This window comes from Carcharodon carcharias (genome assembly GCF_017639515.1).
Source record: "Carcharodon carcharias isolate sCarCar2 chromosome 39 unlocalized genomic scaffold, sCarCar2.pri SUPER_39_unloc_15, whole genome shotgun sequence".
NCBI lineage: Eukaryota > Metazoa > Chordata > Chondrichthyes > Lamniformes > Lamnidae > Carcharodon > Carcharodon carcharias.
Genome location: NW_024470820.1, coordinates 166,747 through 193,780, shown reverse-complemented (window position 1 = coordinate 193,780; position 27,034 = coordinate 166,747). Strand labels below are relative to the sequence as shown.

The window sequence follows — 27,034 nt, the reverse complement described above, 5'->3', positions numbered from 1 at the left end:
TCTATAATATACACAGGGACTGCTATTCTCCTATAATATACACAGGGACTGCTATTCCTATAATATACACAGGGACTGCTATTCTCTATAATATACACAGGGGCTGCTATTCTCTATTATAGACACAGGGACTGCTATTCTCTATAATATACACAGGGACTGCTATTCTCTATAATATACACAGGGACTGCTATTCTCTATAATATACACAGGGACTGCTATTCTCTATAATATACACAGGGACTGCTATTCTCTATAATATACACAGGGACTGCTATTCTCTATAATATACACAGGGACTGCTATTCTCTATAATATACACAGGGGCTGCTATTCCCTATAATATACACAGGGGCTGCTATTCTCTATAATATACACAGGGCTGCTATTCCCTATAATATACACAGGGACTGCTATTCTCTATAATATACACAGGGACTGCTATTCTCTATAATATACACAGCGACTGCTATTCTCTATAATATACACAGGGACTGCTATTCTCTATAATATACACAGGGACTGCTATTCTCTATAATACACACAGGGACTGCTATTCTCTATAATATACACAGGGACTGCTATTCTCTATAATATACACAGGGGCTGCTATTCCCTATAATATACACAGGGACTGCTATTCTCTATAATATACACAGGGACTGCTATTCTCTATAATATACACAGGGACTGCTATTCTCTATAATATACACAGGGACTGCTATTCCCTATAATATACACAGGGGCTGCTATTCCCTATAATATACACAGGGACTGCTATTCTCTATAATATACACAGGGACTGCTATTCTCTATAATATACACAGGGACTGCTATTCCCTATAATATACACAGGGACTGCTATTCCCTATAATATACACAGGGACTGCTATTCCCTATAATATACACAGGGACTGTTATTCCCTATAATATACACAGGGACTGCTATTCTCCATAATATACACAGGGACTGCTATTCTCTATAATACACACAGGGACTGCTATTCTCTATAATACACACAGGGACTGCTTATCCCTATAATATACACAGGGACCGCTATTCTCTATAATATACACAGGGGCTGCTATTCTCTATAATATACAAAGGGGCTGCTATTCCCTATAATATACACAGGGACTGCTATTCCCTGTCATTCACACAGGGACTGCTATTCTCTATAATATACACAGGGACTGCTATTCTCTATAATATACACAGGGGCTGCTATTCTCTATAATATACACAGGGACTGCTATTCCCTGTAATACACACAGGGACTGCTATACTCTATAATATACACAGTGACTGCTATTCTCTATAATATACACAGGGACTGCTATTCTCCATAATATACACAGGGATTGCTATTCTCTATAATATACACAGGGGCTGCTATTCCCTATAATACACACAGCAAATGCTATACTCTATAATATACACAGTGACTGCTATTCCCTATAATATACACAGGGACTGTTATTCCCTATAATATACAGAGGGACTGTTATTCCCTATAATATACACAGGGACTGTTATTCCCTATAATATACTCAGGGACTGTTATTCCCTATAATATACACAGGGACTGCTATTCTCTATAATATACACAGTGACTGCTATTCCCTATAATATACACAGGGACTGCTATTCCCTATAATATACACTGGGGCTGCTATTCTCTATAATATACACAGGGGCTGCTATTCCCTATAATATACACAGGGACTGCTATTCTCTATAATATACATAGGGGCTGCTATTCCCTATAATACACACAGGAAATGCTATACTCTATAATATACACAGTGACTGCTATTCTCTATAATATACACAGGAACTGCTATTCTCCATAATATACACAGGGACTGCTATTCTCTATAATATACACAGGGGCTGCTATTCCCTATAATACACACAGCAAATGCTATACTCTATAATATACACAAGGACTGCTACTCCCTATAATATACACAGGGGCTGCTATTCCCTATAATATACACAGGGACTGCTATTCTCTATAATATACACAGGGACTGCTATTCTCTATAATATACACAGGGACTGCTATTCTCTATAATATACACAGGGACTGCTATTCTCTATAATATACACAGGGACTGCTATTCTCTATAATATACACAGGGACTGCTATTCTCTATAATATACACAGGGGATGCTATTCTCTATAATATACACAGGGACTGCTATTCTCTATAATATACACAGGGACTGCTATTCCCTATAATACACACAGGGACTGCTATTCTCTATAATATACACAGGGACTGCTATTCTCTATAATATACACAGGGACTGCTATTCTCTATAATATACACAGGGACTGCTATTCTCTATAATATACACAGGGACTGCTATTCTCTATAATACACACAGGGACTGCTATTCTCTATAATATACACAGGGACTGCTATTCTCTATAATATACACAGGGGCTGCTATTCCCTATAATATACACAGGGACTGCTATTCTCTATAATATACACAGGGACTGCTATTCTCTATAATATACACAGGGACTGCTATTCTCTATAATATACACAGGGACTGCTATTCTCTATAATATACACAGGGACTGCTATTCTCTATAATATACACAGGGACTGCTATTCTCTATAATATACACAGGGACTGCTATTCTCTATAATATACACAGGGGCTGCTATTCCCTATAATATACACAGGGGCTGCTATTCCCTATAATATACACAGGGGCTGTTATTCCCTATAATATACACAGGGGATGCTATTCTCTATAATATACACAGGGACTGCTATTCCCTATAATATACACAGCGACTGCTATTCTCTATAATATACACAGGGACTGCTATTCTCTATAATATACACAGGGACTGCTATTCTCTATAATACACACAGGGACTGCTATTCTCTATAATATACACAGGGACTGCTATTCTCTATAATATACACAGGGGCTGCTATTCCCTATAATATACACAGGGACTGCTATTCTCTATAATATACACAGGGACTGCTATTCTCTATAATATACACAGGGACTGCTATTCTCTATAATATACCCAGTGACTGCTATTCCCTATAATATACACAGGGGCTGCTATTCCCTATAATACACACAGGGACTGCTATTCTCTATAATATGCACAGGGACTGCTATTCTCTATAATATACACAGGGACTGCTATTCCCTATAATATACACAGGGACTGTTATTCCCTATAATATACACAGGGACTGTTATTCCCTATAATATACACAGGGACTGTTATTCCCTATAATATACACAGGGACTGCTATTCTCCATAATATACACAGGGACTGCTATTCTCTATAATACACACAGGGACTGCTATTCTCTATAATACACACAGGGACTGCTTATCCCTATAATATACACAGGGACCGCTATTCTCTATAATATACACAGGGGCTGCTATTCTCTATAATATACACAGGGGCTGCTATTCCCTATAATATGCACAGGGACTGCTATTCCCTATAATTTGCACAGGGACTGCTATTCTCTATAATATACACAGGGACTGCTATTCTCTATAATATACACAGGGACTGCTATTCTCTATAATATACACAGGGACTGCTATTCCCTATAATACACACAGGAAATGCTATACTCTATAATATACACAGTGACTGCTATTCTCTATAATATACACAGGGACTGCTATTCTCCATAATATACACAGGGACTGCTATTCTCCATAAGATACACAGGGACTGCTATTCCCTATAATATACACAGCAAATGCTATACTCTATAATATACACAGTGACTGCTATTCCCTATAATATACACAGGGACTGTTATTCCCTATAATATACAGAGGGACTGTTATTCCCTATAATATACACAGGGACTGTTATTCCCTATAATATACTCAGGGACTGTTATTCCCTATAATATACACAGGGACTGCTATTCTCTATAATATACACAGTGACTGCTATTCCCTATAATATACACAGGGACTGCTATTCCCTATAATATACACTGGGGCTGCTATTCTCTATAATATACACAGGGGCTGCTATTCCCTATAATATACACAGGGACTGCTATTCTCTATAATATACATAGGGGCTGCTATTCCCTATAATACACACAGGAAATGCTATACTCTATAATATACACAGTGACTGCTATTCTCTATAATATACACAGGAACTGCTATTCTCCATAATATACACAGGGACTGCTATTCTCTATAATATACACAGGGGCTGCTATTCCCTATAATACACACAGCAAATGCTATACTCTATAATATACACAAGGACTTCTACTCCCTATAATATACACAGGGGCTGCTATTCCCTATAATATACACAGGGACTGCTATTCTCTATAATACGCACAGGGACTGCTATTCTCTATAATATACACAGGGGCTGCTATTCTCTATAATATACACAGGGACTGCTATTCTCTATAATATACACAGGGACTGCTATTCTCTATAATACACACAGGGACTGCTATTCTCTATAATATACACAGGGGCTGCTATTCTCTATAATATACACAAGGACTGCTATTCTCTATAATACACACAGGGACTGCTATTCTCTATAATACACACAGGGACTGCTATTCCCTATAATATACACAGGGACTGCTATTCTCTATAATATACACTGGGACTGCTATTCTCTATAATATACACAGGGACTGCTATTCTCTATAATATACACAGGGATTGCTATTCTCTATAATACATACAGGGACTGCTATTCTCTATAATATACACAGGGGCTGCTATTCTCTATAATATACACAGGGGCTGCTATTCCCTATAATATACACAGGGACTGCTATTCTCTATAATATACACAGGGGCTGCTATTCCCTATAATATGCACAGGGACTGCTATTCCCTATAATTTGCACAGGGACTGCTATTCTCTATAATATACACAGGGACTGCTATTCTCTATAATATACACAGGGACTGCTATTCTCTATAATATACCCAGGACTGCTATTCTCTGTAATATACACAGGGGCTGCTATTCCCTATAATATACACAGGGGATGCTATTCCCTATAATATACAGAGGGACTGCTATTCTCTATAATATACACAGGGACTGCTATTCTCTATAATATACACAGGGACTGCTATTCCCTATAATATACACAGTGAATGCTATTCTCTATAATATACACAGGGACTGCTATTCCCTATAATATACACAGCGACTGATATTCTCTATAATATACACAGCGACTGCTATTCTCTATAATATACACAGGGGCTGCTATTCTCTATAATATACCCAGGACTGCTATTCTCTGTAATATACACAGGGGCTGCTATTCCCTATAATATACACAGGGGCTGCTATTCCCTATAATATACACAGGGGCTGTTATTCCCTATAATATACACAGGGGATGCTATTCTCTATAATATACACAGGGACTGCTATTCCCTATAATATACACAGCGACTGCTATTCTCTATAATATACACAGGGACTGCTATTCTCTATAATATACACAGGGACTGCTATTCTCTATAATACACACAGGGACTGCTATTCTCTATAATATACACAGGGACTGCTATTCTCTATAATATACACAGGGGCTGCTATTCCCTATAATATACACAGGGACTGCTATTCTCTATAATATACACAGGGACTGCTATTCTCTATAATATACACAGGGACTGCTATTCTCTATAATATACCCTGTGACTGCTATTCCCTATAATATACACAGGGGCTGCTATTCCCTATAATACACACAGGGACTGCTATTCTCTATAATTTGCACAGGGACTGCTATTCTCTATAATATACACAGGGACTGCTATTCCCTATAATATACACAGGGACTGTTATTCCCTATAATATACACAGGGACTGTTATTCCCTATAATATACACAGGGACTGTTATTCCCTATAATATACACAGGGACTGCTATTCTCCATAATATACACAGGGACTGCTATTCTCTATAATACACACAGGGACTGCTATTCTCTATAATACACACAGGGACTGCTTATCCCTATAATATACACAGGGACCGCTATTCTCTATAATATACACAGGGGCTGCTATTCTCTATAATATACACAGGGGCTGCTATTCCCTATAATATACACAGGGACTGCTATTCCCTATAATTTGCACAGGGACTGCTATTCTCTATAATATACACAGGGACTGCTATTCTCTATAATATACACAGGGACTGCTATTCTCTATAATATACACAGGGACTGCTATTCCCTATAATACACACAGGAAATGCTATACTCTATAATATACACAGTGACTGCTATTCTCTATAATATACACAGGGACTGCTATTCTCCATAATATACACAGGGATTGCTATTCTCTATAATATACACAGGGGCTGCTATTCCCTATAATACACACAGCAAATGCTATACTCTATAATATACACAGTGACTGCTATTCCCTATAATATACACAGGGACTGTTATTCCCTATAATATACAGAGGGACTGTTATTCCCTATAATATACACAGGGACTGTTATTCCCTATAATATACTCAGGGACTGTTATTCCCTATAATATACACAGGGACTGCTATTCTCTATAATATACACAGTGACTGCTATTCCCTATAATATACACAGGGACTGCTATTCCCTATAATATACACTGGGGCTGCTATTCTCTATAATATACACAGGGGCTGCTATTCCCTATAATATACACAGGGACTGCTATTCTCTATAATATACATAGGGGCTGCTATTCCCTATAATACACACAGGAAATGCTATACTCTATAATATACACAGTGACTGCTATTCTCTATAATATACACAGGAACTGCTATTCTCCATAATATACACAGGGACTGCTATTCTCTATAATATACACAGGGGCTGCTATTCCCTATAATACACACAGCAAATGCTATACTCTATAATATACGCAAGGACTTCTACTCCCTATAATATACACAGGGGCTGCTATTCCCTATAATATACACAGGGACTGCTATTCTCTATAATACGCACAGGGACTGCTATTCTCTATAATATACACAGGGGCTGCTATTCTCTATAATATACACAGGGACTGCTATTCTCTATAATATACACAGGGACTGCTATTCTCTATAATACACACAGGGACTGCTATTCTCTATAATATACACAGGGGCTGCTATTCTCTATAATATACACAAGGACTGCTATTCTCTATAATACACACAGGGACTGCTATTCTCTATAATATACACAGGGGCTGCTATTCCCTATAATATACACAGGGGCTGCTATTCCCTATAATATACACAGGGGCTGTTATTCCCTATAATATACACAGGGGATACTATTCTCTATAATATACACAGGGACTGCTATTCCCTATAATATACACAGCGACTGCTATTCTCTATAATATACACAGGGACTGCTATTCTCTATAATATACACAGGGACTGCTATTCTCTATAATACACACAGGGACTGCTATTCTCTATAATATACACAGGGACTGCTATTCTCTATAATATACACAGGGACTGCTATTCCCTATAATATACACAGGGACTGCTATTCTCTATAATATACACAGGGACTGCTATTCTCTATAATATACACAGGGACTGCTATTCTCTATAATATACACAGGGACTGCTATTCTCTATAATATACACAGGGGCTGCTATTCCCTATAATATACACAGGGACTGCTATTCTCTATAATATACACAGGGACTGCTATTCTCTATAATATACACAGGGACTGCTATTCCCTATAATATACACAGGGACTGCTATTCCCTATAATATACACAGGGACTGCTATTCCCTATAATATACACAGGGACTGCTATTCCCTATAATATACACAGGGACTGCTATTCTCTATAATATACACAGGGACTGCTATTCTCTATAATATACACAGGGACTGCTATTCTCTATAATACACACAGGGACTGCTTATCCCTATAATATACACAGGGACCGCTATTCTCTATAATATACACAGGGGCTGCTATTCTCTATAATATACACAGGGGCTGCTATTCCCTATAATATACACAGGGACAGCTATTCCCTATAATTTACACAGGGACTGCTATTCTCTATAATATACACAGGGACTGCTATTCTCTATAATATACACAGGGACTGCTATTCTCTATAATATACACAGGGACTGCTATTCCCTATAATACACACAGGAAATGCTATACTCTATAATATACACAGTGACTGCTATTCTCTATAATATACACAGGGACTGCTATTCTCCATAATATACACAGGGATTGCTATTCTCTATAATATACACAGGGGCTGCTATTCCCTATAATACACACAGCAAATGCTATACTCTATAATATACACAGTGACTGCTATTCCCTATAATATACACAGGGACTGTTATTCCCTATAATATACAGAGGGACTGTTATTCCCTATAATATACACAGGGACTGTTATTCCCTATAATATACTCAGGGACTGTTATTCCCTATAATATACACAGGGACTGCTATTCTCTATAATATACACAGTGACTGCTATTCCCTATAATATACACAGGGACTGCTATTCCCTATAATATACACTGGGGCTGCTATTCTCTATAATATACACAGGGGCTGCTATTCCCTATAATATACACAGGGACTGCTATTCTCTATAATATACATAGGGGCTGCTATTCCCTATAATACACACAGGAAATGCTATACTCTATAATATACACAGTGACTGCTATTCTCTATAATATACACAGGAACTGCTATTCTCCATAATATACACAGGGACTGCTATTCTCTATAATATACACAGGGGCTGCTATTCCCTATAATACACACAGCAAATGCTATACTCTATAATATACGCAAGGACTTCTACTCCCTATAATATACACAGGGGCTGCTATTCCCTATAATATACACAGGGACTGCTATTCTCTATAATACGCACAGGGACTGCTATTCTCTATAATATACACAGGGGCTGCTATTCTCTATAATATACACAGGGACTGCTATTCTCTATAATATACACAGGGACTGCTATTCTCTATAATACACACAGGGACTGCTATTCTCTATAATATACACAGGGGCTGCTATTCTCTATAATATACACAAGGGACTGCTATTCTCTATAATACACACAGGGACTGCTATTCTCTATAATATACACAGGGGCTGCTATTCCCTATAATATACACAGGGGATGCTATTCCCTATAATATACACAGGGGCTGTTATTCCCTATAATATACACAGGGGATGCTATTCTCTATAATATACACAGGGACTGCTATTCCCTATAATATACACAGCGACTGCTATTCTCTATAATATACACAGGGACTGCTATTCTCTATAATATACACAGGGACTGCTATTCTCTATAATATACACAGGGACTGCTATTCTCTATAATATACACAGGGACTGCTATTCTCTATAATATACACAGGGGCTGCTATTCCCTATAATATACACAGGGACTGCTATTCTCTATAATATACACAGGGACTGCTATTCTCTATAATATACACAGGGACTCCTAATATCTATAATATACCCAGGGACTGCTATTCACTATAATATACACAGGGGCTGCTATTCCCTATAATATAAACAGGGACTGCTATTCTCTATTATATACACAGGGACTGCTATTCTCTATAATATACACAGGGGCTGTTTTTCGCTATAATATACACAGGGAATGCTATTCTCCATAATATACACAGGGACTGCTATTCCCTATAATATACACAGGGACTGCTATTCCCTATAATATACACAGGGACTGCTATTCTCTATAATATACACAGGGACTGCTATTCTCTATAATACACACAGGGACTGCTATTCTCTATAATACACACAGGGACTGCTATTCCCTATAATATACACAGGGACTGCTATTCTCTATAATATACACAGGGGCTGCTATTCTCTATAATATACACAGGGGCTGCTATTCCCTATAATATACACAGGGACTGCTATTCCCTATAATTTGCACAGGGACTGCTATTCTCTATAATATACACAGGGACTGCTATTCTCTATAATATACACAGGGACTGCTATTCTCTATAATATACACAGGGCCTGCTATTCCCTATAATACACACAGGAAATGCTATACTCTATAATATACACAGTGACTGCTATTCTCTATAATATACACAGGGACTGCTATTCTCCATAATATACACAGGGATTGCTATTCTCTATAATATACACAGGGGCTGCTATTCCCTATAATACACACAGCAAATGCTATACTCTATAATATACACAGTGACTGCTATTCCCTATAATATACACAGGGACTGTTATTCCCTATAATATACAGAGGGACTGTTATTCCCTATAATATACACAGGGACTGTTATTCCCTATAATATACTCAGGGACTGTTATTCCCTATAATATACACAGGGACTGCTATTCTCTATAATATACACAGTGACTGCTATTCCCTATAATATACACAGGGACTGCTATTCCCTATAATATACACTGGGGCTGCTATTCTCTATAATATACACAGGGGCTGCTATTCCCTATAATATACACAGGGACTGCTATTCTCTATAATATACATAGGGGCTGCTATTCCCTATAATACACACAGGAAATGCTATACTCTATAATATACACAGTGACTGCTATTCTCTATAATATACACAGGAACTGCTATTCTCCATAATATACACAGGGACTGCTATTCTCTATAATATACACAGGGGCTGCTATTCCCTATAATACACACAGCAAATGCTATACTCTATAATATACGCAAGGACTTCTACTCCCTATAATATACACAGGGGCTGCTATTCCCTATAATATACACAGGGACTGCTATTCTCTATAATATACACAGGGACTGCTATTCTCTATAATATACACAGGGACTGCTATTCTCTATAATACACACAGGGACTGCTATTCTCTATAATATACACAGGGGCTGCTATTCTCTATAATATACACAAGGACTGCTATTCTCTATAATACACACAGGGACTGCTATTCTCTATAATATACACAGGGGCTGCTATTCCCTATAATATACACAGGGGCTGCTATTCCCTATAATATACACAGGGGCTGTTATTCCCTATAATATACACAGGGGATACTATTCTCTATAATATACACAGGGACTGCTATTCCCTATAATATACACAGCGACTGCTATTCTCTATAATATACACAGGGACTGCTATTCTCTATAATATACACAGGGACTGCTATTCTCTATAATACACACAGGGACTGCTATTCTCTATAATATACACAGGGACTGCTATTCTCTATAATATACACAGGGGCTGCTATTCCCTATAATATACACAGGGACTGCTATTCTCTATAATATACACAGGGACTGCTATTCTCTATAATATACACAGGGACTGCTATTCTCTATAATATACCCTGTGACTGCTATTCCCTATAATATACACAGGGGCTGCTATTCCCTATAATACACACAGGGACTGCTATTCTCTATAATTTGCACAGGGACTGCTATTCTCTATAATATACACAGGGACTGCTATTCCCTATAATATACACAGGGACTGTTATTCCCTATAATATACACAGGGACTGTTATTCCCTATAATATACACAGGGACTGTTATTCCCTATAATATACACAGGGACTGCTATTCTCCATAATATACACAGGGACTGCTATTCTCTATAATACACACAGGGACTGCTATTCTCTATAATACACACAGGGACTGCTTATCCCTATAATATACACAGGGACCGCTATTCTCTATAATATACACAGGGGCTGCTATTCTCTATAATATACACAGGGGCTGCTATTCCCTATAATATACACAGGGACTGCTATTCCCTATAATTTGCACAGGGACTGCTATTCTCTATAATATACACAGGGACTGCTATTCTCTATAATATACACAGGGACTGCTATTCTCTATAATATACACAGGGACTGCTATTCCCTATAATACACACAGGAAATGCTATACTCTATAATATACACAGTGACTGCTATTCTCTATAATATACACAGGGACTGCTATTCTCCATAATATACACAGGGATTGCTATTCTCTATAATATACACAGGGGCTGCTATTCCCTATAATACACACAGCAAATGCTATACTCTATAATATACACAGTGACTGCTATTCCCTATAATATACACAGGGACTGTTATTCCCTATAATATACAGAGGGACTGTTATTCCCTATAATATACACAGGGACTGTTATTCCCTATAATATACTCAGGGACTGTTATTCCCTATAATATACACAGGGACTGCTATTCTCTATAATATACACAGTGACTGCTATTCCCTATAATATACACAGGGACTGCTATTCCCTATAATATACACTGGGGCTGCTATTCTCTATAATATACACAGGGGCTGCTATTCCCTATAATATACACAGGGACTGCTATTCTCTATAATATACATAGGGGCTGCTATTCCCTATAATACACACAGGAAATGCTATACTCTATAATATACACAGTGACTGCTATTCTCTATAATATACACAGGAACTGCTATTCTCCATAATATACACAGGGACTGCTATTCTCTATAATATACACAGGGGCTGCTATTCCCTATAATACACACAGCAAATGCTATACTCTATAATATACGCAAGGACTTCTACTCCCTATAATATACACAGGGGCTGCTATTCCCTATAATATACACAGGGACTGCTATTCTCTATAATACGCACAGGGACTGCTATTCTCTATAATATACACAGGGGCTGCTATTCTCTATAATATACACAGGGACTGCTATTCTCTATAATATACACAGGGACTGCTATTCTCTATAATACACACAGGGACTGCTATTCTCTATAATATACACAGGGGCTGCTATTCTCTATAATATACACAAGGACTGCTATTCTCTATAATACACACAGGGACTGCTATTCTCTATAATACACACAGGGACTGCTATTCCCTATAATATACACAGGGACTGCTATTCTCTATAATATACACTGGGACTGCTATTCTCTATAATATACACAGGGACTGCTATTCTCTATAATATACACAGGGATTGCTATTCTCTATAATACATACAGGGACTGCTATTCTCTATAATATACACAGGGGCTGCTATTCTCTATAATATACACAGGGGCTGCTATTCCCTATAATATACACAGGGACTGCTATTCTCTATAATATACACAGGGGCTGCTATTCCCTATAATATGCACAGGGACTGCTATTCCCTATAATTTGCACAGGGACTGCTATTCTCTATAATATACACAGGGACTGCTATTCTCTATAATATACACAGGGACTGCTATTCTCTATAATATACCCAGGACTGCTATTCTCTGTAATATACACAGGGGCTGCTATTCCCTATAATATACACAGGGGATGCTATTCCCTATAATATACACAGGGGCTGTTATTCCCTATAATATACACTGGGACTGCTATTCTCTATAATATACACAGGGACTGCTATTCCCTATAATATACACAGCGACTGATATTCTCTATAATATACACAGCGACTGCTATTCTCTATAATATACACAGGGACTGCTATTCTCTATAATGTACACAGGGACTGCTATTCTCTGTAATATACACAGGGGCTGCTATTCCCTATAATATACAGAGGGACTGCTATTCTCTATAATATACGCAGGGACTTCTATTCTCTATAATATACACAGGGACTGCTATTCCCTATAATATACACAGTGAATGCTATTCTCTATAATATACACAGGGACTTCTATTCCCTATAATATACACAGCGACTGATATTCTCTATAATATACACAGCGACTGCTATTCTCTATAATATACACAGGGGCTGCTATTCTCTATAATATACCCAGGACTGCTATTCTCTGTAATATACACAGGGGCTGCTATTCCCTATAATATACACAGGGGCTGCTATTCCCTATAATATACACAGGGGCTGTTATTCCCTATAATATACACAGGGGATACTATTCTCTATAATATACACAGGGACTGCTATTCCCTATAATATACACAGCGACTGCTATTCTCTATAATATACACAGGGACTGCTATTCTCTATAATATACACAGGGACTGCTATTCTCTATAATACACACAGGGACTGCTATTCTCTATAATATACACAGGGACTGCTATTCTCTATAATATACACAGGGGCTGCTATTCCCTATAATATACACAGGGACTGCTATTCTCTATAATATACACAGGGACTGCTATTCTCTATAATATACACAGGGACTGCTATTCTCTATAATATACCCTGTGACTGCTATTCCCTATAATATACACAGGGGCTGCTATTCCCTATAATACACACAGGGACTGCTATTCTCTATAATTTGCACAGGGACTGCTATTCTCTATAATATACACAGGGACTGCTATTCCCTATAATATACACAGGGACTGTTATTCCCTATAATATACACAGGGACTGTTATTCCCTATAATATACACAGGGACTGTTATTCCCTATAATATACACAGGGACTGTTATTCCCTATAATATACACAGGGACTGTTATTCCCTATAATATACACAGGGACTGCTATTCTCTATAATATACACAGGGACTGCTATTCTCTATAATATACACAGGGACTGCTATTCCCTATAATATACACTGGGGCTGCTATTCTCTATAATATACACAGGGGCTGCTATTCCCTATAATACACACAGGAAATGCTATACTCTATAATATACACAGTGACTGCTATTCCCTATAATATACACAGGGACTGCTATTCTCCATAATATACACAGGGACTGCTATTCCCTATAATATACACAGGGACTGCTATTCTCTATAATACGCACAGGGACTGCTATTCCCTTTAATGTACACAGGGACTGCTATTCTCTGTAATATACACAGGGGCTGCTATTCCCTATAATATACACAGGGAGCTATTCTCTATAATATACGCAGGGACTTCTATTCTCTATAATATACACAGGGACTGCTATTCCCTATAATATACACAGTGAATGCTATTCTCTATAATATACACAGGGACTGCTATTCCCTATAATATACACAGCGACTGATATTCTCTATAATATACACAGCGACTGCTATTCTCTGTAATATACACAGGGGCTGCTATTCTCTATAATATACCCAGGACTGCTATTCTCTGTAATATACACAGGGGCTGCTATTCCCTATAATATACACAGGGGCTGCTATTCCCTATAATATACACAGGGGCTGTTATTCCCTATAGTATACACAGGGGATACTATTCTCTATAATATACACAGGGACTGCTATTCCCTATAATATACACAGCGACTGCTATTCTCTATAATATACACAGGGACTGCTATTCTCTATAATATACACAGGGACTGCTATTCTCTATAATACACACAGGGACTGCTATTCTCTATAATATACACAGGGGCTGCTATTCCCTACAATATACACAGGGACTGCTATTCTCTATAATATACACAGGGACTGCTATTCTCTATAATATACACAGGGGTTGCTATTCCCTATAATATACACAGGGACTGCTATTCCCTATAATTTGCACAGGGACTGCTATTCTCTATAATATACACAGGGACTGCTATTCCCTATAATATACACAGGGACTGTTATTCCCTATAATATACACAGGGACTGTTATTCCCTATTATATACACAGGGACTGTTATTCCCTATAATATACACAGGGACTGCTATTCTCTATAATATACACAGTGACTGCTATTCTCTATAATATACACAGGGACTGCTATTCCCTATAATATACACTGGGGCTGCTATTCTCTATAATATACACAGGGGCTGCTATTCCCTATAATATACACAGGGACTGCTATTCTCTATAATATACACAGGGGCTGCTATTCCCTATAATACACACAGGAAATGCTATACTCTATAATATACACAGTGACTGCTATTCCCTATAATATACACAGGGACTGCTATTCTCCATAATATACACAGGGACTGCTATTCTCTATAATATACACAGGGGCTGCTATTCCCTATAATACACACAGGAAATGCTATACTCTATAATATACACAAGGACTGCTACTCCCTATAATATACACAGGGGCTGCTATTCCCTATAATATACACAGGGACTGCTATTCTCTATAATACGCACAGGGACTGCTATTCTCTACAATATACACAGGGGCTGCTATTCCCTATAATTTGCACAGGGACTGCTATTCTCTATAATATACACAGGGACTGCTATTCCCTATAATATACACAGGGACTGCTATTCTCTATAATATACACAGGGGCTGCTATTCCCTATAATACACACAGGAAATGCTATACTCTATAATATACACAGTGACTGCTATTCCCTATAATATACACAGGGACTGCTATTCTCCATAATATACACAGGGACTGCTATTCTCTATAATACGCACAGGGACTGCTATTCTCTACAATATACACAGGGGCTGCTATTCTCTATAATATACACAGGGACTGCTATTCTCTATAATATCCACAGGGACTGCTATTCCCTATAATACACACAGGGACTGCTTATCCCTATAATATACACAGGGACTGCTATTCTCTATAATATACACTGGGACTGCTATTCTCCATAATATACACAGGGACTGCTATTCTCTATAATATACACAGGGATTGCTATTCTCTATAATACATACAGGGACTGCTATTCTCTATAATATACACAGGGACTGCTATTCTCTATAATATACACAGGGGCTGCTATTCTCTATAATATACACAGGGGCTGCTATTCCCTATAATATACACAGGGACTGCTATTCCCTATAATTTGCACAGGGACTGCTATTCTCTATAATACACACAGGGACTGCTATTCTCTATAATATACACAGGGGCTGCTATTCCCTATAATATACACAGGGACTGCTATTCTCTATAATATACACAGGGACTGCTATTCTCTATAATATACACAGGGGCTGCTATTCTCTATAATATACACAGGGGCTGCTATTCTCTATAATATACACAGGGGCTGCTATTCCCTATAATATACACAGGGACTGCTATTCTCTATAATATACACAGGGGCTGCTATTCCCTATAATATACACAGGGACTGCTATTCTCTATAATATACACAGGGGTTGCTATTCCCTATAATATACACAGGGACTGCTATTCCCTATAATTTGCACAGGGACTGCTATTCTCTATAATATACACAGGGACTGCTATTCCCTATAATATACACAGGGACTGTTATTCCCTATAATATACACAGGGACTGTTATTCCCTATAATATACACAGGGACTGTTATTCCCTATAATATACACAGGGACTGTTATTCCCTATAAAATACACAGGGACTGCTATTCTCTATAATATACACAGTGACTGCTATTCTCTATAATATACACAGGGACTGCTATTCCCTATAATATACACTGGGGCTGCTATTCTCTATAATATACACAGGGGCTGCTATTCCCTATAATATACACAGGGACTGCTATTCTCTATAATATACACAGGGGCTGCTATTCCCTATAATACACACAGGAAATGCTATACTCTATAATATACACAGTGACTGCTATTCCCTATAATATACACAGGGACTGCTATTCTCCATAATATACACAGGGACTGCTATTCTCTATAATACACACAGGGACTGCTATTCTCTATAATACACACAGGGACTGCTTATCCCTATAATATACACAGGGACCGCTATTCTCTATAATATACACAGGGGCTGCTATTCTCTATAATATACACAGGGGCTGCTATTCCCTATAATATACACAGGGACTGCTATTCCCTATAATTTGCACAGGGACTGCTATTCTCTATAATATACACAGGGACTGCTATTCTCTATAATATACACAGGGACTGCTATTCTCTATAATATACACAGGGACTGCTATTCCCTATAATACACACAGGAAATGCTATACTCTATAATATACACAGTGACTGCTATTCTCTATAATATACACAGGGACTGCTATTCTCCATAATATACACAGGGATTGCTATTCTCTATAATATACACAGAGGCTGCTATTCCCTATAATACACACAGCAAATGCTATACTCTATAATATACACAGTGACTGCTATTCCCTATAATATACACAGGGACTGTTATTCCCTATAATATACAGAGGGACTGTTATTCCCTATAATATACACAGGGACTGTTATTCCCTATAATATACTCAGGGACTGTTATTCCCTATAATATACACAGGGACTGCTATTCTCTATAATATACACAGTGACTGCTATTCCCTATAATATACACAGGGACTGCTATTCCCTATAATATACACTGGGGCTGCTATTCTCTATAATATACACAGGGGCTGCTATTCCCTATAATATACACAGGGACTGCTATTCTCTATAATATACATAGGGGCTGCTATTCCCTATAATACACACAGGAAATGCTATACTCTATAATATACACAGTGACTGCTATTCTCTATAATATACACAGGAACTGCTATTCTCCATAATATACACAGGGACTGCTATTCTCTATAATATACACAGGGGCTGCTATTCCCTATAATACACACAGCAAATGCTATACTCTATAATATACACAAGGACTTCTACTCCCTATAATATACACAGGGGCTGCTATTCCCTATAATATACACAGGGACTGCTATTCTCTATAATACGCACAGGGACTGCTATTCTCTATAATATACACAGGGGCTGCTATTCTCTATAATATACACAGGGACTGCTATTCTCTATAATATACACAGGGACTGCTATTCTCTATAATACACACAGGGACTGCTATTCTCTATAATATACACAGGGGCTGCTATTCTCTATAATATACACAAGGACTGCTATTCTCTATAATACACACAGGGACTGCTATTCTCTATAATACACACAGGGACTGCTATTCCCTATAATATACACAGGGACTGCTATTCTCTATAATATACACTGGGACTGCTATTCTCTATAATATACACAGGGACTGCTATTCTCTATAATATACACAGGGATTGCTATTCTCTATAATACATACAGGGACTGCTATTCTCTATAATATACACAGGGGCTGCTATTCTCTATAATATACACAGGGGCTGCTATTCCCTATAATATACACAGGGACTGCTATTCTCTATAATATACACAGGGGCTGCTATTCCCTATAATATGCACAGGGACTGCTATTCCCTATAATTTGCACAGGGACTGCTATTCTCTATAATATACACAGGGACTGCTATTCTCTATAATATACACAGGGACTGCTATTCTCTATAATATACCCAGGACTGCTATTCTCTGTAATATACACAGGGGCTGCTATTCCCTATAATATACACAGGGGATGCTATTCCCTATAATATACACAGGGGCTGTTATTCCCTATAATATACACAGGGACTGCTATTCTCTATAATATACACAGGGACTGCTATTCCCTATAATATACACAGCGACTGCTATTCTCTATAATATACACAGCGACTGCTATTCTCTATAATATACACAGGGACTGCTATTCTCTATAATATACACAGGGACTGCTATTCCCTATAATACACACAGGGAATGCTATTCTCTATAATATACACAGGGACTGCTATTCTCTATAATATACACAGGGACTGCTATTCTCCATAATATACACAGGGACTGCTATTCTCTATAATATACACAGGGACTGCTATTCCCTATAATATACACAGGGGCTGCTATTCCCTATAATACACACAGGGACTGCTATTCTCTATAATACACACAGGGACTGCTATTCTCTATAATATACACAGGGGCTGCTATTCTCTATAATATACACAGGGACTGCTATTCTCTATAATATACACAGGGACTGCTATTCCCTATAATATACACAGGGGCTGCTATTCCCTATAATACACACAGGGACTGCTATTCTCTATAATATACACAGGGACTGCTATTCCCTATAATATACACAGCGACTGCTATTCTCTATAATATACACAGGGACTGCTATTCTCTATAATGTACACAGGGACTGCTATTCTCTGTAATATACACAGGGGCTGCTATTCCCTATAATATACACAGGGACTGCTATTCTCTATAATATACGCAGGGACTTCTATTCTCTATAATATACACAGGGACTGCTATTCCCTATAATATACACAGTGAATGCTATTCTCTATAATATACACAGGGACTGCTATTCCCTATAATATACACAGCGACTGATATTCTCTATAATATACACAGCGACTGCTATTCTCTATAATATACACAGGGGCTGCTATTCTCTATAATATACCCAGGACTGCTATTCTCTGTAATATACACAGGGGCTGCTATTCCCTATAATATACACAGGGGCTGCTATTCCCTATAATATACACAGGGGCTGCTATTCCCTATAATATACACAGGGGCTGTTATTCCCTATAATATACACAGGGGATACTATTCTCTATAATATACACAGGGACTGCTATTCCCTATAATATACACAGCGACTGCTATTCTCTATAATATTCACAGGGACTGCTATTCTCTATAATATACACAGGGACTGCTATTCTCTATAATACACACAGGGACTGCTATTCTCTATAATATACACAGGGACTGCTATTCTCTATACTATACACAGGGGCTGCTATTCCCTATAATATACACAGGGACTGCTATTCTCTATAATATACACTGGGACTGCTATTCTCTATAATATACACAGGGACTGCTATTCTCTATAATATACACAGGGACTGCTATTCTCTATAATATACACAGGGACTGCTATTCTCTATAATATACACAGGGGCTGCTATTCTCTATAATATACGCAGGGACTGCTATTCTCTATAATATACCCAGGGACTGCTATTCCCTATAATATACACAGGGGCTGCTATTCCCTATAATACACACAGGGACTGCTATTCTCTATAATATACACAGGGACTGCTATTCCCTATAATATACACAGCGACTGATATTCTCTATAATATACACAGCGACTGCTATTCTCTATAATATACACAGGGACTGCTATTCTCTGTAATATACACAGGGGCTGCTATTCCCTATTATATACACAGGGACTGCTATTCCCTATAATATACACAGTGACTGCTATTCTCTATAATATACACAGGGACTGCTATTCCCTATAATATACACAGCGACTGATATTCTCTATAATATACACAGCTTCTGCTATTCTCTATAATATACACAGGGACTGCTATTCTCTATAATATACCCAGGACTGCTATTCTCTGTAATATACACAGGGGCTGCTATTCCCTATAATATACACAGGGGCTGCTATTCCCTATAATATACACAGGGGCTGTTATTCCCTATAATATACACAGGGGATGCTATTCTCCATAATATACACAGGGACTGCTATTCCCTATAATATACACAGCGACTGCTATTCTCTATAATATACACAGGGACTGCTATTCTCTATAATATGCACAGGGACTGTTATTCTCTATAATATACACAGGGACTGCTATTCTCTATAATATACACAGGGACTGCTATTCTCTATAATGTACACGGGGCTGCTATTCTCTATAATATACACAGGGACTGCTATTCTCTATAATATACACAGGGACTTCTATTCTCTGTAATATACACAGGGGCTGCTATTCTCTATAATATACACAGGGGCTGCTATTCTCTATAATATACACAGGGGCTGCTATTCTCTATAATATACACAGGGGCTGCTATTCTCTATAATATACACAGGTACTGCTATTCTCGATAATATACACAGGGACTGCTATTCTCTATAATATACACAGGGGCTGCTTTTCTCTATAATATACACAGGGACTGCTATTCTCTATAATATACACAGGGGTTGTTATTTTATATAATATGTGCAGGGACTGCTAGTCTCTGTAATATAGTCAGGGGTGACTATTCCCTATAATATACCCAGTGTTGTGGAGATAAGCCAGGGAACTACAGACCAGTGAGTCTCACGTCAGTGGTAGGGAAACTAGTGGAGAAATTTCTGAAGGAGAGAATCTATCTCCACTTGGAGAGGCAAGGTTTGATCAGGGATAGTCAGTGTGGCTTTTTCAGAGGGAGGTCATGCCTAACAAATTGGATTGAATTTTTTGAGGAGGTGACCAGCTGTGTCGATGAGGGTAGTGTAGTTGATGTTGTTTATATGGATTTCAGCAAAGCCTTTGACAAGGTCCCACATGGGAGACTTATAAAGAAGGCAAAGGCACATGGGCTACAGGGTAACTTGATCAGGTGGATTCACATTTGGCTTAGTTGTAGGAAACAGAGGGTGATGACAGAAGGATGCTTTAGTGACTGGAAGCCAGTGTCCAGTGGCGTACCACAGGGATCTGTGCTGGGTCCCCTATCATTCATCATTTATATAAACGACATAGATGACTATGTGGGGGGTAGGATTAGTAAGTTTGTGGATGACACAAAGATTGGCCGGGTGGTTAACAATGAGTTTGAGTGTCTTGGGCTACAGGAAGATATAGATGGGATGGTCAAATGGGCAGATAAGTAGCGGATGGAATTTAACCCTGAAAAGTGTGAGGTGATACACTTTGGAAGGAGTAATTGGACAAGGAAGTATTCAATGAGCGGCATGACACTAGGAAGTTCTGGGGAACAAAGGGACCTTGGCGTGTGTGTCCATAGATCTCTGAAGGCAGGGGGGCATGTTAGTGGGGCGGTGAAAAAGGCATATGGGACACTTGCCTTTATCAATCGAGGCATAGGTTACAAAAGTAGGGAGGTCATGTTGGAGTTGTATAGACCCTTGGTGAGGCCACAGCTGGAGTACTGTGTGCAGTTCTGGTCGCCACATTATAGGAAGGATGTGATTGCACTGGAGGGGGTGCAGAGGAGATTCACCAGGATGTTGCCTTGGGATGAAACATTTAAGTTATGGAGAGAGGTTGGATAGACTTGGGTTGTTTTGGTTGGAGCAGAGAAGACTGAGGGGCGACCTGATCGAGGTGGACAAGATTATGAGGGGCATGGACAGGGGGGATAGGGAGCAGCTGTTCCCCTTAGTTGAAGGGTCAGTCACATGGGGGACATAAATTCAAGGTGAGGGGGGCAGGAGGTTTAGGGGGGGGATGTGAGGAGAAGCTTTTTTACCCAGAGGATGGGGAGGGTCTGGAATGCGCTGCCTGGGAGGGTGGTGGAGGTGGGTTAGCCTCACATCCTTTAAAAAGCACCTGGATGAGCACTTGGCACCTCATAAACATTCAAGGCGATGGGGCCAAGATGCTGGTCAATGGGGTTAGGGAGGTAGCTCAGGTGTTTCTCACAGGGTCGGCGCAGACTCGATGGGCCGAAGGGCCTCTTCTGCACTGTGATTCTGATTCTGACACTCCCCCCCGCCCACCCCATTTAAGTTTCCCTCTGTAAACAGTAACTGGGATAGTGGCAATGTTCAGCCAGAGGGTGGCGCCAAGGAGCCAACAGTCAAACAGTTCCCCATTCAGTTTTTCTATGTAAACAGTCACGATGCAGTGATGGGTACAGGACACCAGGTGGCACCAGAGTGCAAACACCTTTTCCCCCTTTCTCCCCCCACACCCTCCTTACTCCATTTTGATTTGCATCGCATCACATGGTCAAACATTCCCTCCCCATTCCACTTATCTACGTAAACAGTCACATACAATGGATACAGGTGACACCAAGAATGGCCACGTTTGTCCTCCTCCTCCTCTCTCCTTACTCCATTTTGATCTCCAATGCCCTGTTGCGTCGCGCGGTCAAACATTCCCCTCCCTGTTCAGTTTTTCTATGTAAACGGTCACACGCAATGATGGCTACAGGACACCAGGTTGCGCCAACGAAGGGCACCTTTGTCCTCCTCCTCTCTCCCTACTCCATTTTGATCTCCAATGCCCTGTTGCGTCGCGCGGTCAAACATTCCCCTCCCTGTTCAGTTTTTCTATGTAAACGGTCACACGCAATGATGGCTACAGGACACCAGGTGGCGCTAAGGATGAGCACCTTTGTCCTCCTCCTCCTCTCTCCTTACTCCATTTCGATCTCCAATGCCCTGTTGCGTCGCGCGGTCAAACATTCCCCTCCCTGTTCAGTTTTTCTATGTAAACGGTCACACGCAATGATGGCTACAGGACACCAGGTTGCGCCAACGAAGGGCACCTTTGTCCTCCTCCTCTCTCCCTACTCCATTTTGATCTCCAATGCCCTGTTGTGTCGCGCGGTCAAACATTCCCCTCCCTGTTCAGTTTTTCTATGTAAACGGTCACACGCAATGATGGCTACAGGACACCAGGTTGCGCCAACGAAGGGCACCTTTGTCCTCCTCCTCTCTCCTTACTCCATTTCGATCTCCAATGCCCTGTTGCGTCGCGCGGTCAAGCATTCCCCTCCCTGTTCAGTTTTTCTATGTAAACGGTCACACGCAATGATGGCTACAGGACACCAGGTGGCGCTAAGAATGGCCACGTTTGTCCTCCTCCTCCTCTCTCCTTACTCCATTTTGATTTGTACCCCCGGCACCTTCGTGCTGTCAACTGTGCCCCCCCCACCAGCCCCCTCCCCGGTGGGGGATTTTCCTATGTCAACAGTCACGGCGCAGTGTCGGGCTGCCTCCACCGCGTGGCGCCGTTTTTAACGTCGTTTTCTCTCTCTCTCTCTCTCTCTCTCTCTCCCCCCCAACCCCTCCCCCCCACACCGCCGCAGATCCCGGTGACATGCAGCCCCAAGTACGTCCAGGCGTTCGAGCCCAAGAGGCAGCTGCAGCACCAGGGGGGCGAGCCACTGACACTGCTGGACTGCACCGACCTGTTCTTCGAGGCCCAGGCGAAGGAGCGGGCGCCGAGGGGGCCGGCGGCGGCGGCGGCGCGGGGGGCCTGGCGCCGGCCCTACCGCGACCACTATGTGAGGCGGGGCTACGCGCTGGTGGCCCCCAGCGGCTACCTGACCTTCGCCTCCGGCTCGGCGCTGGGCGAGGGGGCCGGAGAGGAGGACGAGGAGGAGGAGGAGGACGAAGAGGAGGAGGAGGACGAGGAGGAGGAGGAGGAGGAGGAGGAGGAAGGGGGGGCCGCCGGCGGTGCCGGAGGGGGAGGGGCGGGCGGGGGAGGAGCCCTGGCCGGCCTGAAGCTGCCCACCTTCTTCGGCGGGGGGGCGCTGACCGAGGAGCAGCGTGGCCTCCACAGGCAGGTCCTCAGTATGAGGAGCCACGTAGACAAGGTCCTCAACTTCCGCTTCCTCAAGTCGGTCTACCCGCGCACCATGGAGTCGCAGGTGGACCGCGCCTGGACCATCTGCTCCTACCTGGCCTGCCTCCTGCATGAGCCCATGGGGCTGCGGTGAGAGGCTGGGATCGCGCTGTGCGCCGGTGGTGGGGAGAGGGAGGGGAGGGGAGGGGTTGCCTCCCTCACTCACCCGACAGCCCACCTCCCTCCCTCCCCTCTCCGGCGGGGGGGGGGGGGGGGGGGGGGTGGGTGCGTTTGGAGAGCGGCGCCACCTCCTGCAGTCGCAGTGCCGCCCCTCCCTCCCTCCCTCCCTTAATTCCCAATTTCGAAGGGGCGGTGAGGGCTGGTTGGTTGTTGGGGGGGCGGGGTGGGGGTTGGGGTAGGGCGGTAGATTCAGGTTTAGCACCGGACGACCCTCCTCGATCGCTCCCCACCACCCCCACCCCCCCACCCACCCACAACTGATCAGCTCTTGGGTGACGCAGGGAGGGGAGGAGGGGGCTAGCGCGACAGGGGGGTGGTGAAAGATGTACGGACTGCGAGGGGTTTTAGAGGGAGGGAGGGAGGGAGAGGCACGGACGTCTCCTCCATTGAACAGGATGGCTTCCGCTGCCGAATTTTGTGCTTCGATTTCCGTGTTCACACTTTGCTTTTCATTAAAACACTGATTTCCAGTTTTCGACAGCCTCCAGAGTCTTTTCTCCGTGGCCTCTCCGTACGCCGTTGGACTGAGGGTGGAGGGTGCAGGGAAATCAGCCAGGGTTCCTGCTCCTGATCCCTGTCCAGTGATCCCTGGGTTAGAGAGAGAAGAGAAATCAGCCAGGGTTCCTGCTCCTGATCCCTGTCCAGTGACCCCTGGGTTAGAGAGAGAGAGGGGAAATCAGCCAGGGTTCCTGCTCCTGATCCCTGTCCAGTGATCCCTGGGTTAGAGAGAGAGAGGAAATCAGCCAGGGTTCCTGCTCCTGATCTCTGTCCAGTGATCCCAGGTTTAGAGAGAGAGGGGTGAAATCAGCCAGGGTTCCTGCTCCTGATCACTGTCCAGTGATCCCTGGGTTAGTGAGAGGGGAAATCAGCCAGGGTTCCTGCTCCTGATCCCTGTCCAGTGATCCCTGGGTTAGAGAGAGAAGAGAAATCAGCCAGGGTTCCTGCTCCTGATCTCTGTCCAGTGATCCCTGAGTTAGAGAGAGAGGGGAAATCAGCCAGGGTTCCTGCTCCTGATCACTGTCCAGTGATCCCTGGGTTAGAGAGAAAGAGAGACCGGAAATCATCCAGGGGGTTCCTGCTCCTGATCCCTGGGTTAGAGAGAGAGAGAGCGATGGAAATCATCCAGGGGGTTCCTGCTCCTGATCACTGTCCAGTGATCCCTGGGTTAGAGAGAGAGGGGAAATCAGCCAGGGTTGCTGCTCCTGGTCACTGTCCAGTGATCCCTGGGTTAGAGAGAGAGGGGAAATCAGCCAGGGTTCCTGCTCCTGATCGCTGTCCAGTGATCCCTGGGTAAGAGAGAGAGAGGGGAAATCAGCCAGGGTTCCTGCTCCTGATCCCTGTCCAGTGATCCCTGGGTTAGAGAGAGAGAGGAAATCAGCAAGGGATCCTGCTCCTGATCACTGTCCAGTGACCCCTGGGTTAGAGAGAGAGAGGGGAAATCAGCCAGGGTTCCTGCTCCTGATCACTGTCCAGTGATCCCTGGGTTAGAGAGAGAGAGGAAATCAGCCA

The 27,034-nt window shown here is 41.1% G+C and overlaps 1 protein-coding gene across 1 annotated transcript in view; it reads right to left on the bottom strand.

The window, feature by feature from the left end:
- LOC121274939 (carbonic anhydrase-related protein 10-like) overlaps positions 1 to 24,140 on the bottom strand; it is a 95,464-nt gene extending 71,324 nt beyond the window's left edge. Inside the window, exon 1 of the mRNA XM_041182312.1 lies at positions 24,136 to 24,140. Within this exon, the coding sequence (XP_041038246.1) occupies positions 24,136 to 24,140 (5 nt within the window). The remainder of the gene's footprint in view (positions 1 to 24,135) is intronic.
- Positions 24,141 to 27,034: the final 2,894 nt, after the last annotated feature.